We start from the raw sequence: 27,999 nt of genomic DNA on the forward strand, positions 1-27,999 counted from the left end.
CTTTCCTAGCCTTGGTGCTTGACTCTGTGCATCTGCCTGCTGCATTTCCACTTGACAAGGATGAGCAGCGTTACAGTGACAAGGTCCATACTGGAGGGTAAGCCTTGCAGTCTTCTAGCCAGCAACTAAAGTTGTCTTAGCTGACCCTGTAAAGCTACAAGTAAAACGTCTTTGAGGTATAGTAGCTGGTTTAGTAAGTGAAGCATCCTGCCACCAGCCAATTCAATCAGTGCTTCATAACTGACATTGGCTGTCTGCAGATTGCAGGTGGAGGTAAGTTGCTGAGGCTGGCACTGACCTTCATAGTCCTAAATAACCATTTGAGAGAACACCTCCGTGCCTGAGCTATCCTACTGCAGTGGGAGTTAATCAGAGCGTGCTCCTAGAGCCCTTTCATAGCAATGCACCTGTCTCTCACCTGCATCTGTTCCACAACAGCCTGGATTGGTTGGTGCTCTGGATATGCTGCAGGGCTTTTCTTCAAGGTCACAGGTGAAGAGGAAAACACTGTCCAAAGGATGCATTTCAGTGTGCGTGGGACGGTGATGAACTTATTTGCATTATGACTGAATTGGGGTTTTTTGGCTACACTTTATTGGATTTTTGTGGCAGGACTTTCAAGTAACAGTCCGAGCTGTTCAGGTGTCTTTTTTTGGTTATACTATTCTAAAGAAAATGCATTTTTTTAAATCATCAGTACCTAATAGCAGATACTGGAACTGCACGATTGCTGCACAACTTGCTAGGAAGCACATTTTATAACATGACCCTGACTCTCAAACAATATTGACTGTGAGGCAGAAGCGGCCTGATAAACATAATAATTAAATTAAGTTTTTCCAGGTGCAACAGAGATAGCTGTGCTGTGCATGTCAATGAATGTCTCTGAATTCTAAATCCGCATGTTCCCCCGAATTAAGCTATTGTCCGAGTTTCATTCTGGCAGCGCTATGTGTGCATATTATAATGGCACTGACATCATAAGAACTGGAAGTGAATATCAAAGATGATGTTAGGCTGTGTCCCACTCCTGCCTGCCTCTCGTGCTCATTCTTGCAGAGTTCTAGTTCTGCCCTAGAATTGAGGCAAACTAAAGATGGGACAAGGCCTGAAAAAGTCCTCTGAGATTTTGCAGTGGGGCCAGTACCTGGTGCATATGGCCTACAGGAAATTAAACAGCATCACTCTTGCATTATAAGCACGTTTAATAAAGATAGTAAATATTGCATTTGTGCACTTGACTTCAAGAAGCTCCTCCACCTCTGTATATGTGGGAGTTTAATTTCCAGGATATGTTTTCTAAAATTAAAACTCTACATCTGAATACCAAAATGTCTGCAAAATGAGGCCAATAAAAGAGGACTACTGAGAGAGCAGAGGGCCTATAAAACTAGAAATCAACCAAGAAATGGAAATATTAATATTTTTAAATCAACCAAGAAATGAAAATATTAATATTTTTTGCTTCACAGTGCCACAGCCATACATAGGGCTTTCCAAAACTAGGTAAGATAAATACAGTGCTGTGATGACCTTGGAATATAATGTAAGTACAGTTACAAATATGCTGCGGATGTGGAGGCTGCGAGTCAGAGAGGAACAGGGAAAAATCCCTGCTACTACCATGTTCACTCTCCTTTTCAGTGTCTGCTTTCTGCTTTCTGTGTAATGCAAACAACTGAGCAAGATGGGCTGACCCAGTAAATGGCATTTCTTATGTTCATATGAGTAAAATAAGAGCTGACTCAAGCCTCTTTCCAAAGTGTGATTTGTATCTCTTCAGAGGCTTCAAACAGTTGAACGAGAGCTGTTCTACATGTATCTATACTTCATGCTTCCCTGCTTAGCTTCTTTTGTGTGAAAAAGTTCAACTTGATCAACTTTCTTAATATACAAGTGTAAAATTAAAGTTAGAATTGGATTGTCTTCATCATCCCTTTTGGGCTTCATACCTTTATTTTACTTGCACCTGATAGCACTGATGTATAATGAGTAGTAGGAAATCCTTAGCACAAGCTCTTTATATGACTCAGCATGTGCTCAGACTTCAACAGCATCAATCCAGTTCGAGGATTCAGAATGAAAGAATACACAGCCGTGAACTCCTCCTAGACTCCTTGGCATTGGAGGCTGGGACACTTGTTACAGGAAACAATTTGCCTAAGATTTGCTAATAAATGCACTTCCTTAAACGAGCTAAATAAAGAGTGATGCAGTGATGATCTCAAAGAGCCAGCCTTCAACTCCTCCTGGACTATTAGGAGGTGATGTTTGTTCCATGGATCATTGGAAAAGAAAATTTCTGCAAGTTTTGCTGTAATGTCCTAGATTTAGCCAATGGTTGAGGCACTGGGCAGAATTAAAAGGCCCATTCCTCCACCACACATTTCTTCTAGCGATAAAATAATCAGCAAGTGACTCAAGGGCCGGGTCCAGACGAGCGAGGCATATGCCTGTTGCAGCATCTCAAAGCAGTTTGAGATGCCTCAAGAGGCAGGCTAAGAACAAAACCATGTTCCCTGTGCTTTATATTTGCAGCCCAAGCTCTAACTTTGATAGTGGGATATCCCAGTCTGAAAAAAAAAAGATGCTGGAAAAAAGCGGTGCAGGGTGCATTCCTGGAGCATGCCCAGAGTTAACCAGGGGCTCCTTCCTCCAAGGAGACACATTGCCACCCAGCCAGAGTGTCTTTGGCTGCCCCTGTGCCCTTGCTACCCCACCACACTGCCTCAGCATGCTGGGGCAAAAAGGTGAGGGGCAAAGCTGCAGCAATGGCTCAGACTCAGGCACTGTCCCAGGTAAGACTCTGTGTGTGGGGGTGGACAGGATAGCTCAGGAGGGGTGGGTCCCCAACACGGTGCTGTGACAGGAGTATCGCTATCGGAGCCTTTCTGGGAGTGACTCTGCCCTCCTGTAATGGGCCAACCACCTGCTTACTCGCCTGCCACACCTTGATCTTATTTGATTAATAGATTGTTGTAATCAGCAGGAGGCTGCCCATTTTATGCGCCCTGGTGACGGGACGCTACCTGCTCTGGGGCTCCTCACGGGCCCCTCCTGCTCCAGGGCTCCTCACTGGCCCCTAGCTCCGGGGCTGGGGCCAATGAACCCCACAAATACTGTGCCTTCTCCAGCGCCAGGAACTCCCATGCTACTGTGGAGTCCCTATGAGGCCTCCTCCAACCCCTAATAGCCTCACCCGGTCCTCCGGTCAAAACAGTGAACATAAGAACACAAAGCCCCTGGGCTACAACATAAAAGCTAGACCGTCCGGTCAAACAAGATTCACTCCCTACTAGAGAGAGGGAGGGAGGGCTCCCCAACCCCAGCAGCAACCGGCGAATGTTCACACCGCCGGAGTTCTCCCCTTCGTCTGTCCTAGCCGAGTTCCTACTCCCATGGCCACTGGAGAGGAACTGCTCTCCTGGCCTCCTGCCTGGGCTTAAGAAGGGCTAAGCCCTGCCTATTCCTGTCAGCTGATTTTACTGGTTACCCTGGCAACCAGCACCTGAGCAGCCCTGGTGCCTGGCAGCTGAGCCTCCCCCTTCCTGCCACTAGGGGTCTGTCCCAAGCCGTCTCCGCCTTCAGGCGCAGGGCACCCAAGTGTGCTGCAACAGGCGCACAGCCCCCCCGACAGCAGCAGGCATTGGGGTGCTCATGCCCACTCCTGGCAGAGACCCCCCATGGCTGCACATGGTGCAGGGTGCAAGATGTGAGCCCAGCCCACTGGCGTGCAACCTCAAACAACACCAGCCACTCTTGCTGTTACCTGGGGTCCCGGCACTGCAGGCAGAAACCCTTGGGCTGAGCTGGGTCCTCCCTTCATGAAGCCAGTCCAACCCAATGGCACACAGGGCACATGGAGGCAGGAGCCAGATCAGCCCAAGGGTTCAAGGCTTCTGCCTGCAGTGCTGGGACTCTGGGTGGCAGCAAGAGTTGGCCTGGTCTTGCAGCAGGTGGAAGAGCTGCAGCTGAACTCATGTCTTGGTGCTGGGACAGAGCTGCTGCCGGGAGTGAGCTAGTGGGGGGGAGGCAGGGGCTGCCAGTCAGGAATGAGGGGCTGTGGGCTGGGAAGGAGGGGCAGGGGCAGGGGCAGGGAACCGGCATGCCGCATAACAGTGCTGCTCAGCACCCCACATCCTGGTGAGCAAAGGGGGCAGCTCTGATTTTTCGAAGACAAAAAAACTAAGACCGAATGCCAAAGTGTATAGATATTTAGATTTTGTTTGATAAGTATGATGGAGTCACTGGTAGGCTTCCAAATTGCTTTAAAATTGTAAATATATCAATAAAACATCACCCAACTGATCTCTCTCTATGTGGAATAACATGGATTTTGGATATCTTAATCAGAGAATTTGGGTTTTTTTCATAGATTTCATAGATTTTTAGGGTCAGAAGGGACCTTAGTAGATCACTGAGTCCAATGATCTACTATTCCTTGCTGCCCCCGCTCCTCTCCCCCCATGTATCTGTAGATGGCTACAAGGTCCCCTCTCAACCTCCTTTTGCTGAGGCTGAAGAGATGCAGGTCCCTCAATCTCTTCTAATAGGATCTTACCTACAGGCCCTTAACCATATGAGTAGACCTCCTTTGGACCCTCTCAAGGTTATCCACATCCCTCTTGAGGTGTGGTGCCCAGAACTGGACACAGTACTCCAGCTGCCTTCTGACCAATGCCGCATAGATAGGAAGTATCACCTCCTTAGCCTTGTTCATGATGCACCTTCTAATGCATGAAAGAGTGCGGTTGGCTTTACTTATCACTTCATTACATTGATGACTTATGTTCACTTTGGAGTTGACTATGACTCCAAGATCCCTTTCCTCTGCTGTGCTGCTTAGAAAGTCACCTCTAGGTCTGTAGGTGTGTTGGTGATTCTTGCTCCCTAGATGCAGCACTTTGCACTTATCTTTGTTAAACTGCATCCTATTCTGATCTGCCCACTTTCCCAATCTGTCCAAATCTGCCTGAATCTGCTCCCTGCCCTCCAGTGTGCTTACTTTGCCCTGTAATTTGGTGTCATCTGCAAACTGGGACAGCGTGCTTTCCATGCCCTCATCCAAGTCACTGATGAAGATATTGAACAGCACTGGTGCAAGGACCAACCCTTGGGGAACTCTACTGCCCACATTTTTCTAAGTCGAAAATGACCCATCCATCACCACCCTCTGGGTGTGTCCCACAAGCCAATTCTCCACCCACCTGACTGTAATAATCTACATCACAACTGCTTAATTTATTTGTAAGAATGGGATGTGACACTGTATCAAAAGCCTTCTTTTTATCAGAGAATTTGCAATTTTTAAACAGAGAAAATCAGGATCTCTGCTAGTGAGGCAAGTGGCAGGACCTGGGCAGAGGATCCTGCCCAGGGCCAGCAACAGGGACCCAGCTGGATGGCAGACGAGGTGGCTGACCTGGCCATTTGGGGCCAGGAGGACTCATGTCGACAGTTTGAAGTGGGCCACTACAAGGAGCACATCTTCTGGGTGATAGCTGCCCAGATGGCAGAACAGGGCACCAGAAGACTCGACAGCACTGCCGTACGAAGGCCAGCTGTGCAGTCACAGCCCACTGGCAGCTGGCCCAGAGGTGTAGGCGGCTCTGCTACAGTGCCCATATCATATGCGGTCCCTGTCTGGGTCTGGCAGGTGTGCAGCCATGGGGCCGCAGGTTGCAGGTAGCACCAGGTCACAGCCAGGCAGCAGCCCCACCCCACTCCCAGACTGCTGCAGTGGGTAGAGGGTGCAGCCCTAACCCTTAGGTTATTAGGGTGCAGCCCTAACCACCTAACCAGCCCTAACCACTCTAGGTTAGGGCTGCTTCAGCAGTACAGCTGGCACAAGGAGCTACTGTCCCCAGATACCAACTGGCCAGGCCTCAGAGGCTCCTGTCTATTTGTATCTTCCAGAGATCATGGGCCTTAAGGCCCACCTAGTTACTTAATAGCCCCCACTACTGTGTGTGGCCAAAGTTTGAAAGATGCAAGTAATTTTTTTTTTTTTGGTGGGACAACTAAGGAAGAAAACGGTAGAAGTGACATGGGGGTTATAGGTTCAAAATGTGAAAAGAAGTTCGCTGGAGGGGGACATCGAGCAGAGCCCCCAGGGCCACACCCACTTGTCCTCAAAGGCATCCAAGGAGCCAGTGGATGCTGCCCACTGGTACTCCACCCAGAAATGTGCATGGACAAGGGAGAGGAAAGTGGCCTCACAGTCTCCAGGCACCTTCCTGGCCAGAGCCTCCGTCCTGTTCAAGTACAGGGCCCACTTGCCCAGGTCCAGGAGGAGGTTGACCAGGAGGTCCCAGGACTTGGTGGGGCCATGGAAGGGGTGACCGAAGACAAAAAGGTGGGAATGAAATTCAACCAGGACCTCAGGTGGAGATTCTGGAGGTGGAAGTGGAGGGGCTGCAGCCTGGCACACTCGAGGGTCATGTGCGCCAGGATCTCCATCTGCCTGCAGAAGGGGTAGGAGACCACGGCATCTGTGAAGCTCGCCACATACATGCCCGTGGTGACGGCTCCATGGAGGAGCCATCAGCTGAGGTCCCCAGTGGCTCGTGGGATGAGGGTGGAGTACAGACTCAGCCACCGGGGTGCCCCAGCTATGCCCTCGCCAAGCAGGTCCCACCACTTGGTGTTTGGGCAGGACACAAGGGCGGCATGATGGACAGTGTGGCGCATGAGTGTGTAGAGACAGCGGCGAAGGATGGTGGAAAAGCAGACCGGTCTGTTGTTCTCCAGCCAGCTCAGGTGGTGGAGCGGGGAGCAATGTGAAGCCGGGCGAGGCACTAGCCCCATGACAAATTCTGGTAGGCTGGAGGACACGGTGGGGGTGGGGACCACCAATGCGCAGGACCTGATCGACAAAGGCAAGGGTGTCGGGAGGTAGGGCAGATTTCACCTAGACCAGACAGCAGGTTGCATGTGTCATGGTGTGACAGGGGGCTGTCTTTGGCTGCATTTTTTTTTTTTTTAAATATGCCGGTAAGTATGCCCCATCAAATCTTGCTGGATTTTTCTTCTCTGAGGATCAGCTTCCCTGCCCTTTATTTGCCTGCCATGACTTGCTGTTACTTGCTTCTAAAGAAAGAGGGAGGCTGACCCATGGGTTCCCAGACAGGCTCCAGGCTCACCACCCATAGGATAGTGAGGTGTTGCCTTAATGGCAAAAACTGCACACTCCTACCTCCCCTTTGATGTGCCCCGTGTCTCGCAGATGGTTTTATAAATTTCTCTTTATCTTGGGGTCTCAGCCACTGGGGGCTTACCCTCTATCTAGCTAGGCCTATCAGTCAAAACCCACTAATCGGGGCTTGCCTCTGAGACTCTAGCTCTCTAACTCACTGGGGCTCAAGGCCCTCTGTTCCATGCTCTCTGTGACACCAGGCCTACTGGCCCCTGTGGCACCAGACTGTTGGGGCCTCATCCCCCTTCAGCTTTCCCCCTCTTTCTGTAGTTAGGGCCTTTCATCTAAGTCCACCCGCTGGGACCTGGCTTTAGGCTTCTATCTCGCCTTCAAGCGACTTTGGGGTTGTGGCCCTAGTGCAGCATCCCTAGTGCAGCAGGGCTCCTCGAGCCCTCTATCTCAGTGCCCCGTGATGCTGATGAGGCCTCCTCCACCCCTACAGCCTCAGCTATAAGCCACCAGCATTTTTAACATCAAACGTAAACCATAGGCTCCTATGGCCATATAATGAAAATAATAATAAAGAAACAAGAGAGGCAAAGTGCCCGCTTACTTTATGTGATCATGCTTCTGTCTCACAGCGTGGCGTATTCTTCCCAAAGAGGCTGCTGCAGCTGCACCATAGTCCCACTGTCTGCTCCCTCTCTGGCTTGCTCCACTTGCAGCTTATATAGTTCTGGTCTTCCCCTTCTTGTCACCTGATCAGTGGGCAGGGCTCAATCCTTAACCCTTACTCGACCGGCCAGCTATCCCCGGAAGGTTCTGGATTTAAAGGGATCACCCTGTTTCTTGGTAACAAGGCTAGGGTTCCCTGTTACACGCGGGTAGACCTATGTACTGGGCCAGTGCAGCAGGGTCCACCCACTCCCGCCTATCGTAGTCCAGGAGGTCTCTAATACGGGTGACACCACCCACGATCAACCTCTGCCACAACTGGGGCACCTCTGCCATTGCCACCTCCAGCTGGGGGTTCCAGAGGAGGGGCTCCATGAGCAGGTTGGCACCCTGGGCCACAGTTGCGGGGGACCTGGAGACGGAGACCAGCCTCCAGGCCCGGAGGAGGTCCTGGTAGAAATTTGGTGGCCCTTGCAGGTCCTGCAGGGAGAAGACTTGCAGGCTGAGGAGCTACCAGTCGTATCGGAGCCCCTGGAAGTGGCAGAGGATAGCCCCAGGTGGCCCCATGCCATGTGGCTACCGACACCGTATAGCAGTCACTGCAGGGCCTGAAGGTGGAACCTCAGAGGCTCCTGAGGACAAGTAGGCCTGAGCTGCTCGCCTGGGCAGCTTTTTTTTACTGCTGGCCCCAACCTCTAGCTCCCCCTGGCTGAAGATCTGGGTGAAGCTGCGCAGGGTCAGTTTGCCCCAAGTGGCACAATTTGTCCCACACCAAAGTGTATGTTCAGGCACATGTGCTGAGGCACAAATCCCTGTCATAATTTTGTGCCGCTGCTATTTGAGCTGCTGCAAGCACACATGCCTACATGTGTGGATGCGCCCAAGAAGGGTATCTCAGAGTTTCAGGAAGAAAGTACCTTGATAGGGGATCTCCTCCGGGGCTCACAGCTGAGGGTGAACATACGCATACTTCTCTCCTGGCGCCTTCTCTCTAAATTTTACTATGATGTGAAAAGGGGGCAGGGGAGAAATAATGTTCCTAGGTGGCAGTCATACAGCTCAATTCTCAGCGTAAAATCAAAAGCTTTTCGCTGGGTTTTGATATGACCGCCAGCAATGTGTTAAAACAGCACAATTCAACGTAGACAGGAGACACATGGTGAAGTCTTCTGAGAAACACAGTGGTGATCAATGCTGTTGGGAGAAAGCAGAGAGAGGTCCTGCTCTCTGTTAATGGAGTGAACCTGCTGTTTCTCCCTTTGTTACTGAAAATAACAGTGGTGGCCCCAACCACTGGGACTAAGGAAAAGGGAATTGATATCAGTGTCACAAAGTCAGCAGAACAAGAACAGCTGTGCCTTGCAAGCCCTTATTTCCACACCACGCAAACAGAGCATCAAGCCTACTTTGATTTAAGTAGTGCAAGCCCGGCCTACGGACAGATGGCTAAAAATTCCTGCAGAAGTTGCTTTGAGTGTTGGTTTCATCTCAAAGCCCATCCTCTGGACTTGGGTTTCCTGTCATGCTGGGATACACGCTGACACAATCAATACCTATTTAGCACTAAAACAAAAGACACAGTGTAACAATGCCAGTACATCGTTGTGGGCTACCAGCAACTGCCTGAATCTCTGATCTGACATGGTCCAGTTCAGGAGGCGAGGTCTGTTTTAGGGTTTTGTTTTTTGTAAGAAGAATTCCCTTTTTCATAAATAAAGCACACCAATCCTGTTCAAGAATACTGACATATTTAGATGTAACTTTAGACTGTGGGTTTGCTAAACAATAAATTGCCTTCGTGTGCTAAATTCAAATGCGGCCCTTTGATACACTTAAGCGATCGATTTCCTGTAACTTGTGTTGCTTCTGTCTGGCTGGAACTGCTGGCTTCTGCTGCCTTCTCTGAAGTATTAATTTCTAATCTCACATTGAAATCAATGGAAGTTGCTTTTTGTATCTATTCCAGTAGGAGCAGAAGCTGGATTTTAATTATATTTTTAGTCGTCCAAGTAGTTAGAGCCACTTCCTTCAACTCTATTCTTTCCTTGCTGAGATTCTGCTCCAGGCAGCCGTGCTTCATCTTAGCCAACCCTGGGCCATCTTGAGGGTCATATTATGATTTTAAGTGAGTAGGATAGGAAGGATAGGTAGAGCTGCTTGTTATCAGAGTATTCCTGACAGCTGTGGCCACATTGCCTGGGCAGTTTATTAAGTGGCTGCACACAGATGTTGAAAAAGATTGGAGAGAGAATTGACCCTCGTGGGGCTCCACAAATGATGGGGTTAGTGATCAGACTGCTGCACGTTGAGTGTGCATTTCCAGGACGACTCAAGTCATTTTGTGCATTTGTGTGGACCCCTCTCACTCATCTGCAGTAAAGCACCGGCAGTATGTTGTGGCCTACGCCATCCAATGCTGCAGGGAGGTCCAGAAAGTTGAGACTAGGTATCTTCCCACGGTCCCTGGATGGGAGGAAATCACCTGCTAGTGCCAGCCACTAAGGTAGTTTTAGTCCCATGTCCATATAACCCAAATAGTGCTGGGCTTAGAGTATCAGCTTCAATCATTCACTCTAGCTAGCATAACAAACTGAATGACAGAAGAGGGGTCAGGGAGGGAAAGCTCTTTAGGACTTTAAAGATCTCCCTAAGAGCCTTAGAGTCTTATGATTCAGATGCTAAAATGGGACTCATGAGACCTGGGTTATGTTCCTGGTTCAGCCACAAAGTTCCCGTGTGGCCTTAGATAAGTCATTTCATCTCTCTGTGGCTCAATTCTTTATCTGTAAATTGGGGATAATCTTTCCCTCCTTCAGGAATACTTTGACATTCATTTCATTAACATAGACAAGGCATCCAATTATTACAATAATGAAAGCCATAGAAGAGCCTCTATTTAAATTCCACAGAGCTGCTGCACACATGACATTTGTAGATACTGCATAACTAGGCTTTAAACACCTGCATCGCAAAGGAGCAGACTTCCTCTAAGAGCTACTGACAGCCGTACTCCAAAGGGCCTATCCCTTTATATGGGTTGATTACAGTAACACTAATTTGTGCCATTGCTAAATGCTTACTTTAAAAGATGCCTTGGTTCAACAGAATTTCAGGGGTACAAAGAAATTATATGTATTTGACTATTTCTCAGAGCATCCCAAACTGACAATGTCCTGGAAGTGTTGTAGAACTGCAACTCAATGTTAAGAATCAGACATTAGTAATTTGATTATAATTAGCCCATATTGATATTATAATTTTAAAATGAGATAATTAGTAGTATTGTTTTAGAACAGAAGGCATAAGTAAGCTCTGAACCATGCCTATGCATAAGATTTGTCCAGTTGACTAAAAGGAACAGAGAAGATCAAAGGGAATAGAAAGAAATGGAAATCAATATGATTCAGGAGTTGAAATTCTTCAGTCATAACATGAAATGTCATTTTCACTGCATTGCTCAAGGGTAAAGAATTTTTGTGGGGACATTTAAATGGTGCTTTGAAAATAATCAGCCTGTAAAGTCAGATGTCTTCACCAGGCTCTTGTTCATCTTACCCATCCTCCCTGAATCGCCTGATGTATGTAAAAGTGACAGGACAAGACCCCTCTCAGTCTGCAGAACTATGGTACCTTTAACCGTCTCCTTAGATGTAATTATTTTATGAATCTCTCTTCTGCTTCCGACTCTTTATTTTTATTACGTTCTTATATAACTGCACAGTGCCACTGAGGATGGTATTTCTATGCATCTCAGGTACTAATCACTATAGTAACTCACTGTTTTTAATAGAATTATCTTTACTATGCCTCTGTAAAATAAGGAAATACTAGCATCCCTACTGTTCATAGGTAAGGCACTAAGGCACAAAAAAAGTAAGTGGCTTCCCCAGGGTCACACAGGAAAGTCTGTGGAACAACTCACATTGAACCCAAAGTCATTCTGTCGACCCTGTTAGCCTGGGGTTTGAATGGGAGGCAGTGTTGCCTAGCACAGGGTGTCAAACATGGCCCACAGGACCGGTGTGGCTTGCAGAGCTACTTTGTCCAGCCTGCCGGACTACCTGTGTGGCTGGGAGGAGTAACCTGCTGCAGAATGGCAAACAAGAGCTGACAGCCCAGGCTGTGCTCCAAGCACTTCACCCAACCATAGTGCCATGGCCCTAATTCCCCAGCTGCCAGCCCCCACCACATGCTGGTGCTGGAGTCCGAGCTAGAGTTGTTGCTGCTGCAGCGTGGGGCATGCCGCCACAACAGCTTTGCCTCTGATACGGGGCACACAGCAGGGTCTGGAGCTGCTGCCACATGCCCTGGCTCTTGTTTCCCCATCTGCAAAAGGAACCCAGTGCTGTGAAGCACTTTGACATCTAGAAAGGTAAGGTATTATACAAGCCCCAGGTTTCATTATAATCAACTTCCACAGTCCCCAAATTTATGAACAATCCCCAGCCTACACCCACCCCACTGACAAATGGAAGGAGGGTTTTTTTGGATTTTTTTTTAAAACCAAGGCACTGATTACAAAAGTAACCCGGGTATACCCAAAGTTATGTCATGTCCCCTTTTTTTGGCAAGTGCTGTATCTGGCTCTGCAGCCTACCATCTCTCAGTGGGTTCCCATGTCTTGTTGTCATGCCCCTGGCTGTTACCAGCTCCCCAGCTGTGAACTCTCACACCGGCAGAAAACCTTTTCATTATCTCTCAGGGGAACAAAAAGCAAGAAGAGGATCAAGGTACAACTCGTTTTTGAAACAATCTGCCTTGGCTTAAAGAATTCAGAAGTGGACTACATGAACAAAACCCACCTGCTTTCCTTAGACTGATCACTATTTATGGTTCTGGACTGAAAACATGCCCGGAGGAGACTGAGCAGCTGCTGGGCTCAAGCAGGACTCATAACTTGAAAGAAACAGTTTTACTAAAAGCTAAGTCTGGGTTATTGCTTAGGAGTGGGAGATTTCAAAGTTCAGGCTACTGAAGGAGTGAGGAAGCAGAGGTAGATGATGAATACAGCACTGGGAGAAATAAGAGTTGTGCTAAGTTTCAGTAGTTTCTACAGCCATGTACAAGTTTTACATTTTTACTGGGAGAAGTGTCATCCCCCCAGTAGAAACCACAAGCGTACAAATGTTCGTGCTGTTTCTCCTGAACCAAATGTGGCAGTTCCGGGAAAACAAGTGCTTCCTGTGGCTTAACTCCTCCTGGAGACCAGCAGGTGTGGAGCTGGGAAGAAAGGCTCCCGGGCCTTCCTGAGACCATGGTCATCTGGGACTGGATAAAGTTTGGGGCAGGGCAGCTGCTCCTGCCCCTCCCATAAACCAGCAGGGGAGGAAAGGACCAACTGCTCCCTGCTGGCTCCTTTCACGCTGGAGTCTCTGGTGTGAGAAGCGGGCATGAGCTTTGCCACTCTGCTCCATCTGCTGGGTTTTTACACTGACAAACTAATGAGCAAACTAACAAAAGGCAGTTGTCTTTCACACTGCAATTGACTTATGGAACTCATTGCCACAGGGTGTTTGACGAGCCAACAATTTAACCAGATTCAAAAGAGGATTAGACAAACTTGTGCAGGAAAGATCCATTTGTGAGTATCAAACATTATACTTACAGGTATAAGATACAAATGAGGATTTCCTAGGCCTCTAAATGGTAGAAGCAATAAGGGAAGAGGGGCAGGGAACAGATCAGGATGGGTAGACCTTGCATATACTCTTTTCCCATAGCACCTGTTCCATGCTCTTGTAACAGAGAATAGATGGACTAGATGGACCTAGTATGGCAACCTTTATGTTGTTACATACCTGCTACTGGAAAAGGCTCATATCTCCTCTCCCAATGCTAGTCTCGCTGTGTGCATTTACAGTGAAATGCTGTCACTTTTCACACTGTGACTAACATCATTTTCTAAGCATGCTTCAGCGATGTCACCCCTATTCTAGGACTGGGAGTACCAGTTTGCAGCAATATGCTGCATTGGCTCTTCTATGGTGGTCCACTAGTTTCAGCAGAAAACAAGCATTTGTGTGAAGGAGAGCAGGCAGCATTTAATCCTAAATTAAGTACTAACTGCCACAGTATTTCAGTGGGTTAATGATGCCAGCAATTAAATTGCTTGCTGAAACTCATTTTAGCGGAAGCATAAAGCCACTCTTGAAGCGTGGGTATAATTATACTTCTCTGAAATCTGGTGCCAGGTTAATAGCCCAACTTTCCATCTACCTTGTGCCAGCTAAGGACTTCTATATTTGCCATGTCCATCCTCCATGTGTTTCGGAAAAACTGTATGAAGCAATAGTTTTTCTTGCCAGAGCTCTGAGCTCCCTGCTAATTTCCACTAATGCCTTTGACAGAGCGTAGTTCAAAGAGCTCACTCATGTCTGTGGCAGGAGGGGCAGATGCCTATGCTCGCACAAGACGCTGCCCAGGGAAGGAGGGGGGCATAGCCAGGCCGCCTGGGATGGCACAGGGACCCCAGCCTGCGGGAGTGGGTGCTACAGGCATCCCTTCTTCCTCCCTCCAGCCTGCAGCAGGGCAGGGCCAGACTTGCTCCGCCACCACCACGCTGTAGCCCAGTCAGGATGGGGGCAGCTGGAGGCACCCTCCAGCAGGGCGCGGGGAACAGGGGTTCTGAAGGTCAAGAGTGAGGGGCACTGGCAGGGCTGGGGGTCTGTGGGTGGGGTGTGAGGGTGTAGCAGGGCACTGAGGTGACTGGTACTTGTGGAGTAGTAATGAAGAGGCACAGGTGTAGGTTGCTACAGCAACTGGTGGGAGTCAGCTGACTGGAAGGGGCAGGGCTTGGCTCCTATATAACTCCCAGGCTGAGGCTAGGAAGGTAGTTCGCTGCCAGCAGCCATGGGGGAAGGAGCTCCCCCAGAGCCAGCATAGGGGAGAAGCCAGACTGTAGATACAACTCTGGGACTTGGGGAAGGAGAGAGCAGCCCTGAGGCGGCAGGAATAATGTTATAGCCAAGCAGCTTGAATTTATGTTACAGCCCAAGGGCTTGTGTTTTGTTTCTTGTTGTATAACAAACCGGAGGTTTGGGTGAGGCTATTAGGGGTTGGAGGAGGCCTCATAGGGGATCAACCCCAGCCCTAAGAAGGGGCGGCGAGAAGCCCCGAGAGGGGGCTGTGAGAAGCCCCAGTGCAGATGTGGTGCGCCCCAGTGTGAGGAGTGCAGAAGCCCCAAGAGGGAGCAGCGAGGAGCCCCACAGAGGGGGTGCAAACCTCCGGTGCCAGTGAGGCGCGACCTTAATAGCCAGGGAGCTCTGGTGCGCCTGTAGTGCAGCGTCATTCTCAGGCTCGGAGTCATCCCCTGATTTGGGGCTTGCGGCCCTCTGGCGGTGGGGTTGGTGCCCTCTGGACTAGGCTCCAGATTGGAGCAGGAAAAGTGGCCCCAGGCCTCAAGACAGTGGAAAAGGCTAGAGCCTCGAAGTCAAACCCTGTTTAGTGGATTTAGACGGGGAGGCCTAGCTAGAGAAAATCAGGGGTCAGTTCCACATAGGGGAAAGGCCCCAAAATATCCAATACAATTGGCAGCTTCCTACTTGCAAGGACATCATCCTAATTTCCATCAAGACATGGCAGGCGAGAATAGGGCAGGACATAAGAACCCCAAAGAAGGATCCAAGGGTGCCCACGCAAGGCGCGGAGTACTAGAAAGATGGCGCTGGGAGGGGCGACCTGTTACAGAGGGGCACTGGGAGAGCGGTGAGCTGTTGACCAGGACTGTGGGCCACTGGCAGTGCCACGGGACTGCGGGCCGGGAGTGAGGGGCACTGGCAGGGCCAAGAGTCTTCAGGTCAGGTAGCAGCAGGGATGGGGGGCTGCGAGTTAGGACTGAAGGGCACCAGCATAGCCTGATGGTGGACGCAAGGAACTGTGGGTCAGGAGGGAGGGGCACTGATAGGGCCAGGGGTCCGCAGATCAGGAATGAGGGACAGCACCAGGGATGGGGGACTGCAGGTTGGGAGCGAGGGGCACTGGCAATGCCAGGGGGCTGGGGGCTGGGGAGTGAGGTGTCCCCCAGACAGGCGTCCTCTTTTTTGGAACTGGAAATATGCTAACCCTAGTAAATACAATGAAGAGAGAGAAGGTAAATAAAGGACTGAAAGTTGAAGGAGAAGGATTAGAGACAAGAGGGGATGAGTTTGAGCTAACATGGTAGAAGCTCAAAGGTGGGGGAAACCTGTGGAGCGTTGGGCCTGAATCAAAGGCAAAGAGCAAAGGCCCAAATGAAAAAAATACAAAAAGAGAGTGTCATGGGCATCTCCTCAGATGAATGGCCAGGCCGCAGTGAAATGGCAGAATGCTAGGCCATAACACAGGCCTCTGGACGGGTGACCCCTGTCACGCTCACGAGGCAGGGAAGTCAATTGCATCGAACTGCCATCGAAGAAGGAAGGGAATTGCAACATAACTGGCTAAGCAGAAGACAATGAGGGGGCTGTATGAAGAAGGTGCTGCTGACGAGTAAACAGAATGCTGGCAGGAAGGTAACACAATTGGCCAGTAAAAATAAGTGAAAAAGAGTAAGGGTATAAAAGGGTAAAGCCATGAGGCTCCGACGGGGGAAGTTCGAACCGTAACTTCAAGCGTCAAAGGGCCTGCAGACTGATCGCCCGCAGGGTTGCCCCCCCACCTCCCCCGAGCACTGCCTCGGGTCATTCTTGAGGCCTCCGCGAAGAGACTAACATTCCTAGCCATGAAGCCACTCCTTTTGTTTGCTGTAGTGGTAAATAGCTACAGTCTTACATGCATGCTTATGTTTGTATTTGTCTGTCTTTCCTGTAAAAGATATGAGCCGTTGACCAAGTCTGGGTCTAGGGTGTTGCCTAGCTGCACCAAGGTCGTCCGCGATCTTGAAAGCAAGGGGTCTTGACCTGAACCCCGTGGCTTGACGGACATAATTTCCCATTTAGCTGTTTGTAATTGTTTTGATTATGTTTTGATTGTTAAATGACCTTTTAAGAAATATGAGCCGTTGACCAGGTCTGAGACTAGGGTCCTGGCCAGCCGCACCAAAATCACTCGTGGTTTTGAAAGCAAGGGGCCTTGACCCGAACCTCGTGACCCAACAGATATCACTCCTCAGCTTTGACTGTTTGATTATTGTATGTTGTCATAGATTAGTATTATATAGGAAATAATTTGCTTGAGTTGTCAGTATTTTATAGGCTAAAGCCAAATAAATATTGCATATTAATCATAAACTGCGTCCTCATTGGTGTCCAGCCCACCCACCTAGCGCCAAAACTGGGCATTATCAACCTAGTGTGACACAGAGAAGATAAAAGCCCAGAAAATAATTCTTCCTCTCTATTCAGCATTGGTGAGGCCTGTAGCTGTTCATCTTTGCATCCCACACTTCAGGAATGTAGATAACTTGGAAAGAGTCCAGTGCAGAACAACAAATATGTTTAGGGACCTGGGAGGCAAGACTTATAAGGAAAAGCTGAAAACACCTGGATTATACAGGTCTAGAGAAGAGACAAGTAAGGGGGACTTCGGTAACAGTTTTCAAATACCTGAAGGGCAATTTATAGAGAGGATGGAGATGGGTTTTTCTCCGTGGTCAGGACTAAAAGCAATGCTCTCAAGCTTCAGCCAGGGATATTTAGGTTAGGAGGACCTTTCTGACTAGGCAGGTGGTCAAGGCTACCTAAAGAATTGTGAAATCTCCACCCTTGGAGGTTTTGAAAAGCAGGTTAGACAGACACTTGGCTGGGATAGTTTAGTCAGAGATGATCCTGCCTTTAGCAGGAGGCTGGACTAGATGAACTTGGGACGTTCCTTCCAGCCCTACTTTCCTATGATCCTATCTATCCCATCAACAGTTCCACAAAATAGTGAAAGCTCACTTACCAGTATTAGCTATCAGGGCCTATAAAAGTTGCTTTCATTCTTGTGAAATTTTGCAAGGCATAGTAGAACAGACCTATATGGTTTTTCAAGACCATGAAAGTGTGAAATCAACTTTTTTTGTTAAAATGCATAAAAATGGGCCTTGAAAATATTTCACTTCAGTTTTTAAAGGGTCTTTTAAATGAAAGTTTCCTGCAGTGCATCTTTCTGCAAGTTTTCAGGAGCATTTCCATGTAGTTCGTAAGGGTTGTTTATACAAAATGCTATTTTATTTGAAACACAAACATCTCAGACTCAAAACAATGGAAAAGTTATAGTCTCAGAATTCAAATATTTTTATTTCTAGGATTTGCTCTTAAAATAACTTACCCCAAAATCTGAGGTAACAGAAGTTATATCAGGGGTATATCAGTTCCCCTGAAGTGTAAACATTGCTACAGACTTTAAAATGAAGTCTAGAGAGCACTAGGCTGAGTGATATGCAATATGATGTTATACTTGCAGGTCAGTCATTAGCTTTCTCCTCAAGGGATGGATTTCTGTTAGTTTCGGGTGGGGTCTGGACAGAATGTGCTTTATCTTTTCTTGGTATTCCCGCTCTGCTGCTAGACCTGATTCATACTCTCGCTGCTTCTCTTCTTCCTCAGCATGGTGGGCCTGCTGCTGATAGGCAATTTGAGCCTGAAGCTGCTCCCGGTATTCCTTTGCCTCCTTTACTTTTCTGGAAGGGACATGACAAACATCTCAATTATGAAGCAAAGGCAGAAAATTAATAGGCGGGTTTTGGGTACCCCCAATCAACATTTAGGTAAAATCATCATTTAAAACTCCCATTTGTCATTTTCAGCAATTATTCTAATAAACAAACACTAGCTTTTAGTACACTGTAAAGTCCTTACCTGATAAATCAGAGTATACATCACTGCGTAATAAACAATGATCGATAAATGATCATTATTCAGTATGCGTGTTTTGTACTCCTCTGTACATGTTTCTTTCTCTGTTTGTCATTGTGCAGAAAAAAGGATGGAAATATGTAACAGATACCTGAACGGGAGATTTTAGTTATTTTCTGGCTAAGTGGCATGACTGTAGCCTCCAAATACCCAATTTTCAACCCACAATTTAAAGTGGGTTCCAGGTGTATTTCAGATATAGCTAAGAAACAGTATTTCTCCTTCAGGGGAAAATAGGCTGATGAGAATCTGTTCTGATGGTATGTGCCCATGTGCTTCATGGGCCAAGTATTCAATCACTCGGGAGTCTTCTGGGGGAGTTGTAGGAGTAAGTTTTTTGGAATAAACCAGAACATTCCAATTCCCTCGGTTAATCAACTGAAATAAACTTTCATTAAAGAAACAAGCCAAGAGAAATCAAAAACTGCACATCGGCTGGTGCTAGAATTGCTAAGAACTTTTATTACCAGAACTCTGCTTGTGGACAGGGCAGGCAAACAAATTATATCCAGTAAAATGTGCATCTGTTTATCCACTGTAAGCACTTACGTGTGCTTCCTCTTAGAACAAGTAGAAGCTAAACCACAATTTAATTACTAAGCTGTTCTAATTTAGTTTCCGCGTACCATGAGACAAAGCAGATACACAAAACTGTTACAAAAGATTACCTGACATTAAGGGTGTCTATACCCATACTCCGGGGTGCAGGGGGGCGCTTTAATTAGAGAGGATCTGAGAGCTGCTGTAATTAAAGCGCCCACAGCATCACATACGTTCAGCATCCTGGGCTTCTAAATGGTGACGGGGGAGCTTTAACTAAAACTCATTCAACAAGCTTTAGTTAAAGTGTCCCTGCCGCCATTTTGAAATGTGGGGCCACTGAATACACGTGAAGTGGAGGCTGCTGGAGCGTGTTAATTAGCATGTTCTAGCAGACTCAATTAATCAAATCTGCTCTGATATGTGCTAATTAGCATGTATTGGAGCAGACCTCTGTTATGTGCAGAGACGCCCTAAATTCTCCTACTTTAACTCAGGATAATTTATCATCCCTTAAAGAACACAAAAGAGTACTCAGGGGAAAATTATTTTGGGGGTAATCAGATTTGGTTGGCTCTTTAATACCTGTGGCAACATTAACTGTTTACGTCCAGCCATGTAATATCCAATAAGCTACCCAGCAGGGCACCTACAGAAGAAAATTTGCACAGCCTATTGCTGTTTACTCTCTTTCCTCAATTTAACAATCCAATTCTAAAAAGCTGGGGGTATGAGTTCATAACAAAACTGACAACATAAGAAAGAAATACCTGGAATATTTCTCTCCGTCAATATGACTGAGTTCTTTAATGGCTTCAGCCAGCAGCAACTTGTCCTGAGCCAGCTTTTCCTGCTGCTTTGCATTTCTCTCCACTGCAAAAGGAAAAACAAATGTTCTGCTAACCTAAAAATGAATGTAAACTTTACTCTATATATGCTATGCTAAACAACATGTTTGAGTCTTGCTTCTTCTGGAAAGGCAAAAACAGGGACGGTTTGTTTCCCTTTTTCTCCCCAACCATATCAGTCATGGAGAACAGGTGATTTCACTTGTAAAACATCAGAATATTCTGCAATAAGGCCTGCTCCTGTAATCCCTATGTAATTAGGTTATGTTCCACTGATGTCAATAAAACAACTCATGCCAGTAAGAACTGGACAAATTGGAGAGAGTCCAGTGGAGGGCAATGAAAATGTCTGGTGGCTGTGGGACATGACTTATGAGGAGAGGCTGAGGGAACTGGGCTTATTTAGTTTAGAGAAGAGAAAACAGAGATGAGATTTAATAGCAGCCTTCAACTCCCTGAAGGGGGTTCTAAAGCAGATGGAGCTGGACTGTTCTCAGTGGTGGCACATCACAAAACAAAGAGCAATGGTCTCAAGTTGCAGCAAGGGAAGTTTGGGTTGGATGTTAGGAAGACTGTTCTCACTAGGAGGGTAGTAAAACACTGGAACAGGTTACCCAGAGAGGTGGTGCAATCTCCATCCTCTGATGTTTTCAAGACCTGGCTAGACAAAGCTTTGGCTGGGGTGATCTAGTTGGGGATGGTCCTGCTTTGAGCAAGGAGTTGGACTAGATAACCTCCTGAGGTCCCTTCCAACCTTCATAGTCTATGATCCTACGTACTGCTTGTCTGAGTAACGCTGCCAGGATCAGATCCAAAGACAACTGCACTGTGCCACCTCTGTTGTGACAGGAAGCATATCCAATGCAGTTGGGCCAATTGCTGCTCTCAAGGAAAGCTTGTAATGTCACCACAGACTGCACCAGGAGTTTCACACCCCAGGGCAAAACTCAGCCCACAAACAACCCTGCACTCATTTTCCTTACACTTCTCCTCAATCTGCAGTCGTCTTGTATCCAGGACATCTTTCATTAGCCGTTTTCTAGCCTCCTTTTCCCGTCTCATTTGCTCAGCCTTCTTGGCCCACGTTCGCTCCATCTCGTCCTCCAGCAGCTTGTCCATTTCCTTCTCCTGACGCTTCTCCTCTTCCAGTTGTGCAGCTAGATGTTTCCGATAAATCTGCTGCTCCTTAAATAGTTCTTGCTACAAAACATGGACCGTACAGAATTTCAATAACAGTTTCACACAGGCCTCAGGGGAAGTGGCTGAAGTGGTCAACTGAAATAGAGGAAACATGGGCTGCTGCCTCAGTGTCACTTTCTCCCTTTAGGCCACAGTTTACTCATTTTCCAATACATCTCTGTGAAATGCCTCAGGAACCAAATGAAAAGCAGCACCTACCCAATTCTCCATTCATTGGCGCCTACTCTGAAGGGGTACATCCACTGATCTCAGCAGAATTATATAGGATTTACACTGTGAAGTTCATGACTTCTGTAGACCAAGCTCACTGCACACAAGAGACACCCTCAACAAGCTTCTTTATTTCAGGGACTTTCTGCAACCTTTTCCACCTTTCCCCTCATGGCTCTGTGTGTTCCTCATTTCCCCTTTTCTGTATCAGCATCCCCCAGTTCTCTTTACAGACTAGGTAGGCATTATCCCCTTTTACACATGGAGAAATTGAGGCATTGTGAGGGGAAGGGACATGCTCCAAGACTTGCAGTGAGTTGTGGCAGAACCAGGACTGGAACCCATCTAGCAACTTTTAGCACAATACATTATCTTTTGGCCAATTCCACCCTGCTTTGCAAGGAAAACTGCAGTCCACTTAAAAAAAAATACTTGCTTTAAACCCTCTGGTAAATCATTAAGAGAATACACAGGTATTCATATGAAGAGATACATTTTTCTAACTCAACATTTCTTTCAAAATTGCTTCTTTTTTTAATTACATGCCATGATCCAAGGGCAGGACACTGGCCGTTTCTCCCCTGCAGCCCATAACTTTGCTAGTCTTGTCTATACCAGGGAAACATCACAAAATTTTCTGGCTGTTATTAACACTATTTCATCTTCACCAGTGTTAGGAACTTGGGGAGCCACTAGTGCTTAGGATCACTGTCATCTAACCTTGTCCTGAGCAGGTGTGGCTTACATGGTGCTTCAAATGCCAGTGGCTACCCTGCATCCATGTCTTGGCTAGGATTCACACTGTTGCCCAACCCCAGTGGTTGAACCACCACTGAGCATGAGGGGAATATCTGCAGAGTTTTCCTAAGAAACACAACATTATAGATGCTTAAAAACAGAGAGCGCCCTGCTCCCAGGACTGAGTATGCATTTTACAGTAGGAGGTTGCTGGTTAAAAACAGAGATTATCACAGGAACACAGTCATCCCCACTGCCCCAAGGAGTGCCAGACCTAAAATAAGTTTCCTGTTTGCTCTGCTTTTGGCCCCACAGCTCTTGCACTTTTGACTGCTCAGGGGCTCAGGTTCAACAGGAGGGGTAGAAGGTGCCCCCAGCAAGCCTATTCTATAGCTTAGTGCTTACAGTACTCTCCTCTGAAGGTAAGATGTGTTTCTGATCCCTTCAGGATGAGGACGGCCCAGAACTCAGGTCTCCTACTTCCCAGGTGAAAACTCTAATCCAGAGGCTTGCAATATATGGCCTGTGGGCCAGATCTGGCCTACAGAACAATCTGATCTGGCCCAGGGAGCTGGAAGGGCTTTAGCAGAGTTCTGGTGACATGGGGCTTCAGTAATATTGCTGCAACTGGGGACTTTGCCCATTCCAGGCTCGGTGGTGGGGGACTTTGCCCATGCTACAGCTGTGATGACAGGAAGATGCAGCAACAGGGAGAAGTGATGGCAGTGGCTGGGTCCTAGCACCTGCCTGCCTTGGACACAAGCAGGGCCATTTCAGCTTGCTGCTCAAAAATATTGCTGACTGCTGGGGAATGCCTATACAGTAGGGGCACCTATACACAAGCAGAGAGGCTACTCCAATGCACTGAATTACAACATGTCAGAGCAAGCTTGAGTAATCAAGTGTGCTGGACCATGGTAATTTCTGTGTTCCAGCAGACTGCAGTGTCTCATGTATCAGCAACACACCTAAAAATGGCAGCAGGGGTGTTTTAACTAAAGCTCCATTCAATGAGCTTTAGTTAAAGTGCCCTGCTGCCATTTTTAAGCACAGGAATGCTGATACACAAGACGCTCTGGGCACTTTAATTAGAGCTGCTCTCAGAGCCACTTAATTAAAGTGCCACCCCCTCCAACTCCTGAAGCATATGTATAAATGCCCTGAAGTTTGGGCAAAGAATGGGCACTGACACCACTGCCCCTACCACCACAGTGCGAGTTAGACATGCTCCAAGCATGCCCATCAGACTGAGTCTCTCCAGGGACTTAGGTATGTCCTAGCACTAAACTGGCCATATCAGAATTTAGGCACAGAAGACAAACTGGATCACTTCAGGGCATGCCAAGAAGAAAAGATGTAGCTTCATAGGTGACTTTTCAGATCAGACATTGTCCCACAACTTTAGAAACAAAGAATTATTTTTATGCTTACTTTTTTTTTCTTTTTTCCTTCAGTGTCTTCTTGGGATTCTTGGAGAACTTGTTCTAAAATCTTCATGTCAAGAGCAAGTTCTTCTTGTTTTTCTCGATTAAGACGCTTCATCTTCTCTCGTATGGAACTGACCAACATGTCTCTGCGTTCCTTTTGTTTTTGCAATTTTTCCATCTGAAGTCGTTCATTCTCTAGCTTAAGCAGCTGCTTTTCTTCCTCCTGTAGCAGTAGCAGTAACCAACATACAAGATCATTGTGTAACTTAAAAGAAAATACTGGCTGGGTTAGGGTGCACCGATAGAGATTTTTTCGGCCAATACCGATGGCCAATTTTTAACGTGCCTTATCAGCCGATACCGATCCAATTGCCAATATGCAGCTCAGCAGTGTAGAGAGCAATGTCGGGCTGGTAAGTCTGCTGTGGGGGGAGGGAAGGGGCATGGCGGGGGGCAGCTTAAGGTCCCCACAGTGAGGGCTGGAGTTAGGGCTGGGGCAGGTGTTGCAGGTGGGATTAAGTCGCAGCTCATCTGGGGGTCGCCCGGGGAGGTTGGGGGGCAGTTCCTGCTGCTGCATGCACACCGGGAGAGCATGGGGTGTGGGATGAGGGCAGGCTGCTGCTATGGGCTGGGGCTGGGTCTGTAGCAGCACTGAGCTCTTCCCAGCAGGGGGCTGGGCTGGGCTGTGTTTGGGGCAGGCGACAGTTGCACTGGAAGTGGAGCTATGGGGGGGGGGGGGCTGCAGCCACCCCAAAATTCACTATAGCCCCTTCCAGCACCCCCACCACCTGCCCCAAGTGCAGCTGGGCCCATCCCCCCACCAGGAAGAGCCCCATGCTGCCCCCAGCTCTAGTCCACAGCAGCAGTCCGCCCTTGCCCCAGGCACAGATTTGGGGGGACATGCCCCCATGCCCTCCTGGAGTGTGTGTAGTGGTGGGAGCTGTGACCCCCTCCCTGCAACCCCCAGACAAGCCACTCATGGCTCCGTCCCATGCTCCACTCCACCCCAGCTGGGCAGCGCCTGCCCCTTCCCCAGCCCTACTCCTTCCTTCCCTCCCTCACCACAGGGAACTTGGTCTGCTCCACCAATGTCCCTTCCCTCCCCCCACCCCTTCTCCTACAACAGACTTACCTGCCCCACACTGCTGAGCTGCAGTCCTGGCTGCCTGTGTGCTGCACATACACAGGACATTTATCGGCAACATTATCAGCCACATTGGCCTAAAAAAGCTGATTGCTGATGCTGTCAATTTTCCTTATATCGATGCCAATCCAATATGGGACGAATGTCTCGGTACACCTCTAGCTGGGATTAGTTCAATTGGAAAATATAAGATGGAAGATAAGTACTGTAGACTTTCCTTGCTGACATTAAAGGATTCCAGAGTTAATAACATCATTTTTACAATTATCAAAACATGAACACTGTAGTACATTCTTTAACAGAATCCCAGGTTTTTCTCTTTAATTATGACATGCATTTTCGTGCCAAGATGCTGGAGTAACTGGCTCTCTCAGTATTTATGACAGAGATACATTAATCTGTTTTGTGCAAATGTGAGCAGTGGCTTAAGACCTGCATCCAAAGACCTTCAAATTTTTACAGAAAAGGATTTTTGTGCAATAAATATTAACTATAGCTACTGCAAAAAATGGAGCCAAGCTTACTTTCTGTTACATCCAAGTACAACCACAGCATCTTCACTAGAGACTGCAGCAATTCCACAGGAGTTGTTCAAAAAGTAATAGCATATCTCCCATGCCCATCTGCACATATCACTTCTGGTTTGGCATAGATTCATAGATTCATAGATGCTAGGGTCGGAAGGGACCTCAATAGATCATCGAGTCCGACCCCCTGCATAAGCAGGAAAGAGTGCTGGGCCTACATTACCCCAGTTAGATACACATCTAGCCTTCGCTTGAAGACCCCCAGGGTAGGGGAGAGCACCACCTCCCTTGGGAGCCCGTTCCAGACCTTGGCCACTCGAACTGTGAAGAAGTTCCTCCTAATATCCAATCTAAATCTGCTCTCTTCTAGCTTGTGGCCATTATTTCTTGTAACCCCCGGGGGGGCCTTGGTGAATAAATACTCACCAATTCCCTTCTGTGCCCCCCTGACGAACTTATAGGCAGCCACCGTCGCCTCTCAACCTTCTCTTGCGGAGGCTGAAAAGGTCCAGTTTCTCTAGTCTCTCCTCGTAGGGCTTGGCCTGCAGGCCCTTAACCATACGAGTGGCCCTTCTCTGGACCCTCTCCAGATTATCCGCATCCTTCGTGAAGTGCGGCGCCCAGAATTGCACGCAGTACTCCAGCTGCAGTCTGACCAGCGCCCGATAGAGGGGAAGTATCACCTCCTTGGACCTATTTGTCATGCATCTGCTGATGCACGATAAAGTGCCATTGGCTTTTCTGATGGTTTCGTCACACTGCCGACTCATGTTCATCTTGGAGTCCACTAGGACTCCAAGATCCCTTTCCACTTCCGTGCCACCCAGCAGGTCATTTCCTAGGCTGTAGGTGTGCTGGACATTTTTCCTCCCTAGATGCAGCACTTTGCATTTCTCCTTGTTGAACTGCATTCTGTTGTTTTCTGCCCACTTGTCTAACCTGTCCAGGTCTGCTTGCAGCTGCTCCCTGCCCTCCGGCGTGTCCACTTCGCCCCATAGCTTAGTGTCATCTGCAAACTTGGACAGAGTACATTTCACCCCCTCGTCCAAGTCGCTGATGAAGACATTAAAGAGTATCGGTCCAAGCACCGAGCCCTGCGGGACCCCACTGCCCACACTCTTCCAGGTCGAAACCGACCCATCCACCAAGACTCTCTGGGTGCGACCCTCCAGCCAATTCTCCACCCACCGGACTGTGCAGTCATCCAAGTCACAGCCCCTTAACTTGTTCACCAGTATGGGGTGGGATACCGTATCAAAGGCCTTCCTGAAGTCCAAGTATACGACATCCACCCCCTCTCCTGCATCGAGGCGTTTTGTAACCTGGTCATAAAAACAGACTAGATTGGTCAGGCATGATCTGCCTGCCACGAACCCATGCTGGTTTCCCCTCAGTATAACTTGCCCTGCAGGGCTCTCACAAATGTGAGCCTTGATAATTTTTTCAAAGACTTTGCCAAGGATGGAGGTGAGACTAACTGGCCTATAGTTGCCCGGGTCCTCCTTCCTCCCCTTCTTGAAAATGGGAACCACATTGGCCCTTTTCCAGTCCTCCGGGACTTGACCCGTGCGCCACGAGCGTTCAAATATTCCCGCCAGTGGCTCTGCAATGATGTCGGCCAGTGCCTTCAGTGGGATTTGGGCATGTGCAACTGCCAGTTACATCTATTTAAGAATAAGGCATCTGGGATGATCTGCCTTATTTCTCAGAGAGCAGATGTGTAGATAGTAAAACTCTGGGGTTTCAAAAGAGAGACCATGAAACCAGACTGTATCCCTACCTAGGCATATAACCAAACTCACACATGAAAAACCAAGACTACGTGACAGCCTAAGTAACAATTCCTGTACATACTGCATTTGAAATAGATTATAAATTTACTTAACACCCAGAGACAGTAAATACAGATTACACTGGGGTGGACAGTTGTTTTGGCTTTAGGAATTTTAGTGAGCTGTTGCAGAGCAAAGGGGAAGAGAGGGGAGGAGTGCTGACCGGATATGATGCTATCCTATCTGGCCTGCAGTTGATCCTATCTGACCTGAGCCCATCTGTCCTGCACCTACCACCAGGGGCACTGGATAAAGCAGGTGAGTGGGTTCTCCATGGGTACCAGCCTGGGACCCCTGTGGGTAGGGTGCGCTTGACCAGGCGGAAGGGATGGGGCTACATGGGGGCAGGGAGCAGTGGCCAGGAACAGGATGGGCAGGTGCGTGGGGTCAGGGTCAGAATCGCAGGGCAGAGACAGTGTGGGGCAAGAGCCAAGCCATGACTCCCAACATGTGGGGAGTGGCTCCTGACATGCTCACAACATGCAGGAAGCAGCTACCCACATGCAGGGAGCAGAGTGTCCCAGCTCTGACCCAATGCTGTCAACTCCCTACCCCGCCCCGGTGATCCTGGCCTCAGCCCTGACCACAGCCCCAGCCCCAGCCCCAGCCCCAGCTCCTCCTGCTCATCCCACTCCTGGATGCTGCTGGGAGCGAATTGCGGCTCTGCCCTGGCCCTGGGCTTGCACTGTCAATACCCCACGATTTCAGCCCTGCCTGCCTGTCCTGCTCCTACACACTGCATCCTGCCTGCCCATAGCCCCATCCCATCCACCTGGTCAAGTGTGCCCTGACCATGGGGGTCCCAGGCCCCCCACAGAAACCCTGCCTGACCACCTGCTCCCTCTGATGCCCCTGGCAGTGTGTGCAGGGCAGATGGGCTGGGCTGCCCAGGCAGTAGGGACAGGTCCG

At 48.4% G+C, this 27,999-nt stretch overlaps 1 protein-coding gene across 1 annotated transcript in view; it reads right to left on the reverse strand.

Moving 5' to 3' along the window:
• Positions 1-17,985: 17,985 nt before the first annotated feature.
• The window catches only part of CFAP53 (cilia and flagella associated protein 53), a 39,568-nt gene continuing 29,554 nt past the window's right edge, over positions 17,986-27,999 (reverse strand). The window contains exons 5-8 of the mRNA XM_090037783.1: positions 23,592-23,810; positions 20,996-21,212; positions 19,935-20,037; positions 17,986-18,389 (exon numbers count right to left, since the gene is read on the reverse strand). Of these exons, the coding sequence (XP_089893909.1) occupies positions 18,161-18,389; positions 19,935-20,037; positions 20,996-21,212; positions 23,592-23,810 (768 nt within the window). The 3' untranslated portion in view covers positions 17,986-18,160. The remainder of the gene's footprint in view (positions 18,390-19,934; positions 20,038-20,995; positions 21,213-23,591; positions 23,811-27,999) is intronic.

This window comes from Crocodylus siamensis, chromosome 3, assembly GCF_052110815.1.
Source record: "Crocodylus siamensis isolate JL-2025a chromosome 3, ASM5211081v1, whole genome shotgun sequence".
Classification (NCBI taxonomy): domain Eukaryota; kingdom Metazoa; phylum Chordata; order Crocodylia; family Crocodylidae; genus Crocodylus; species Crocodylus siamensis.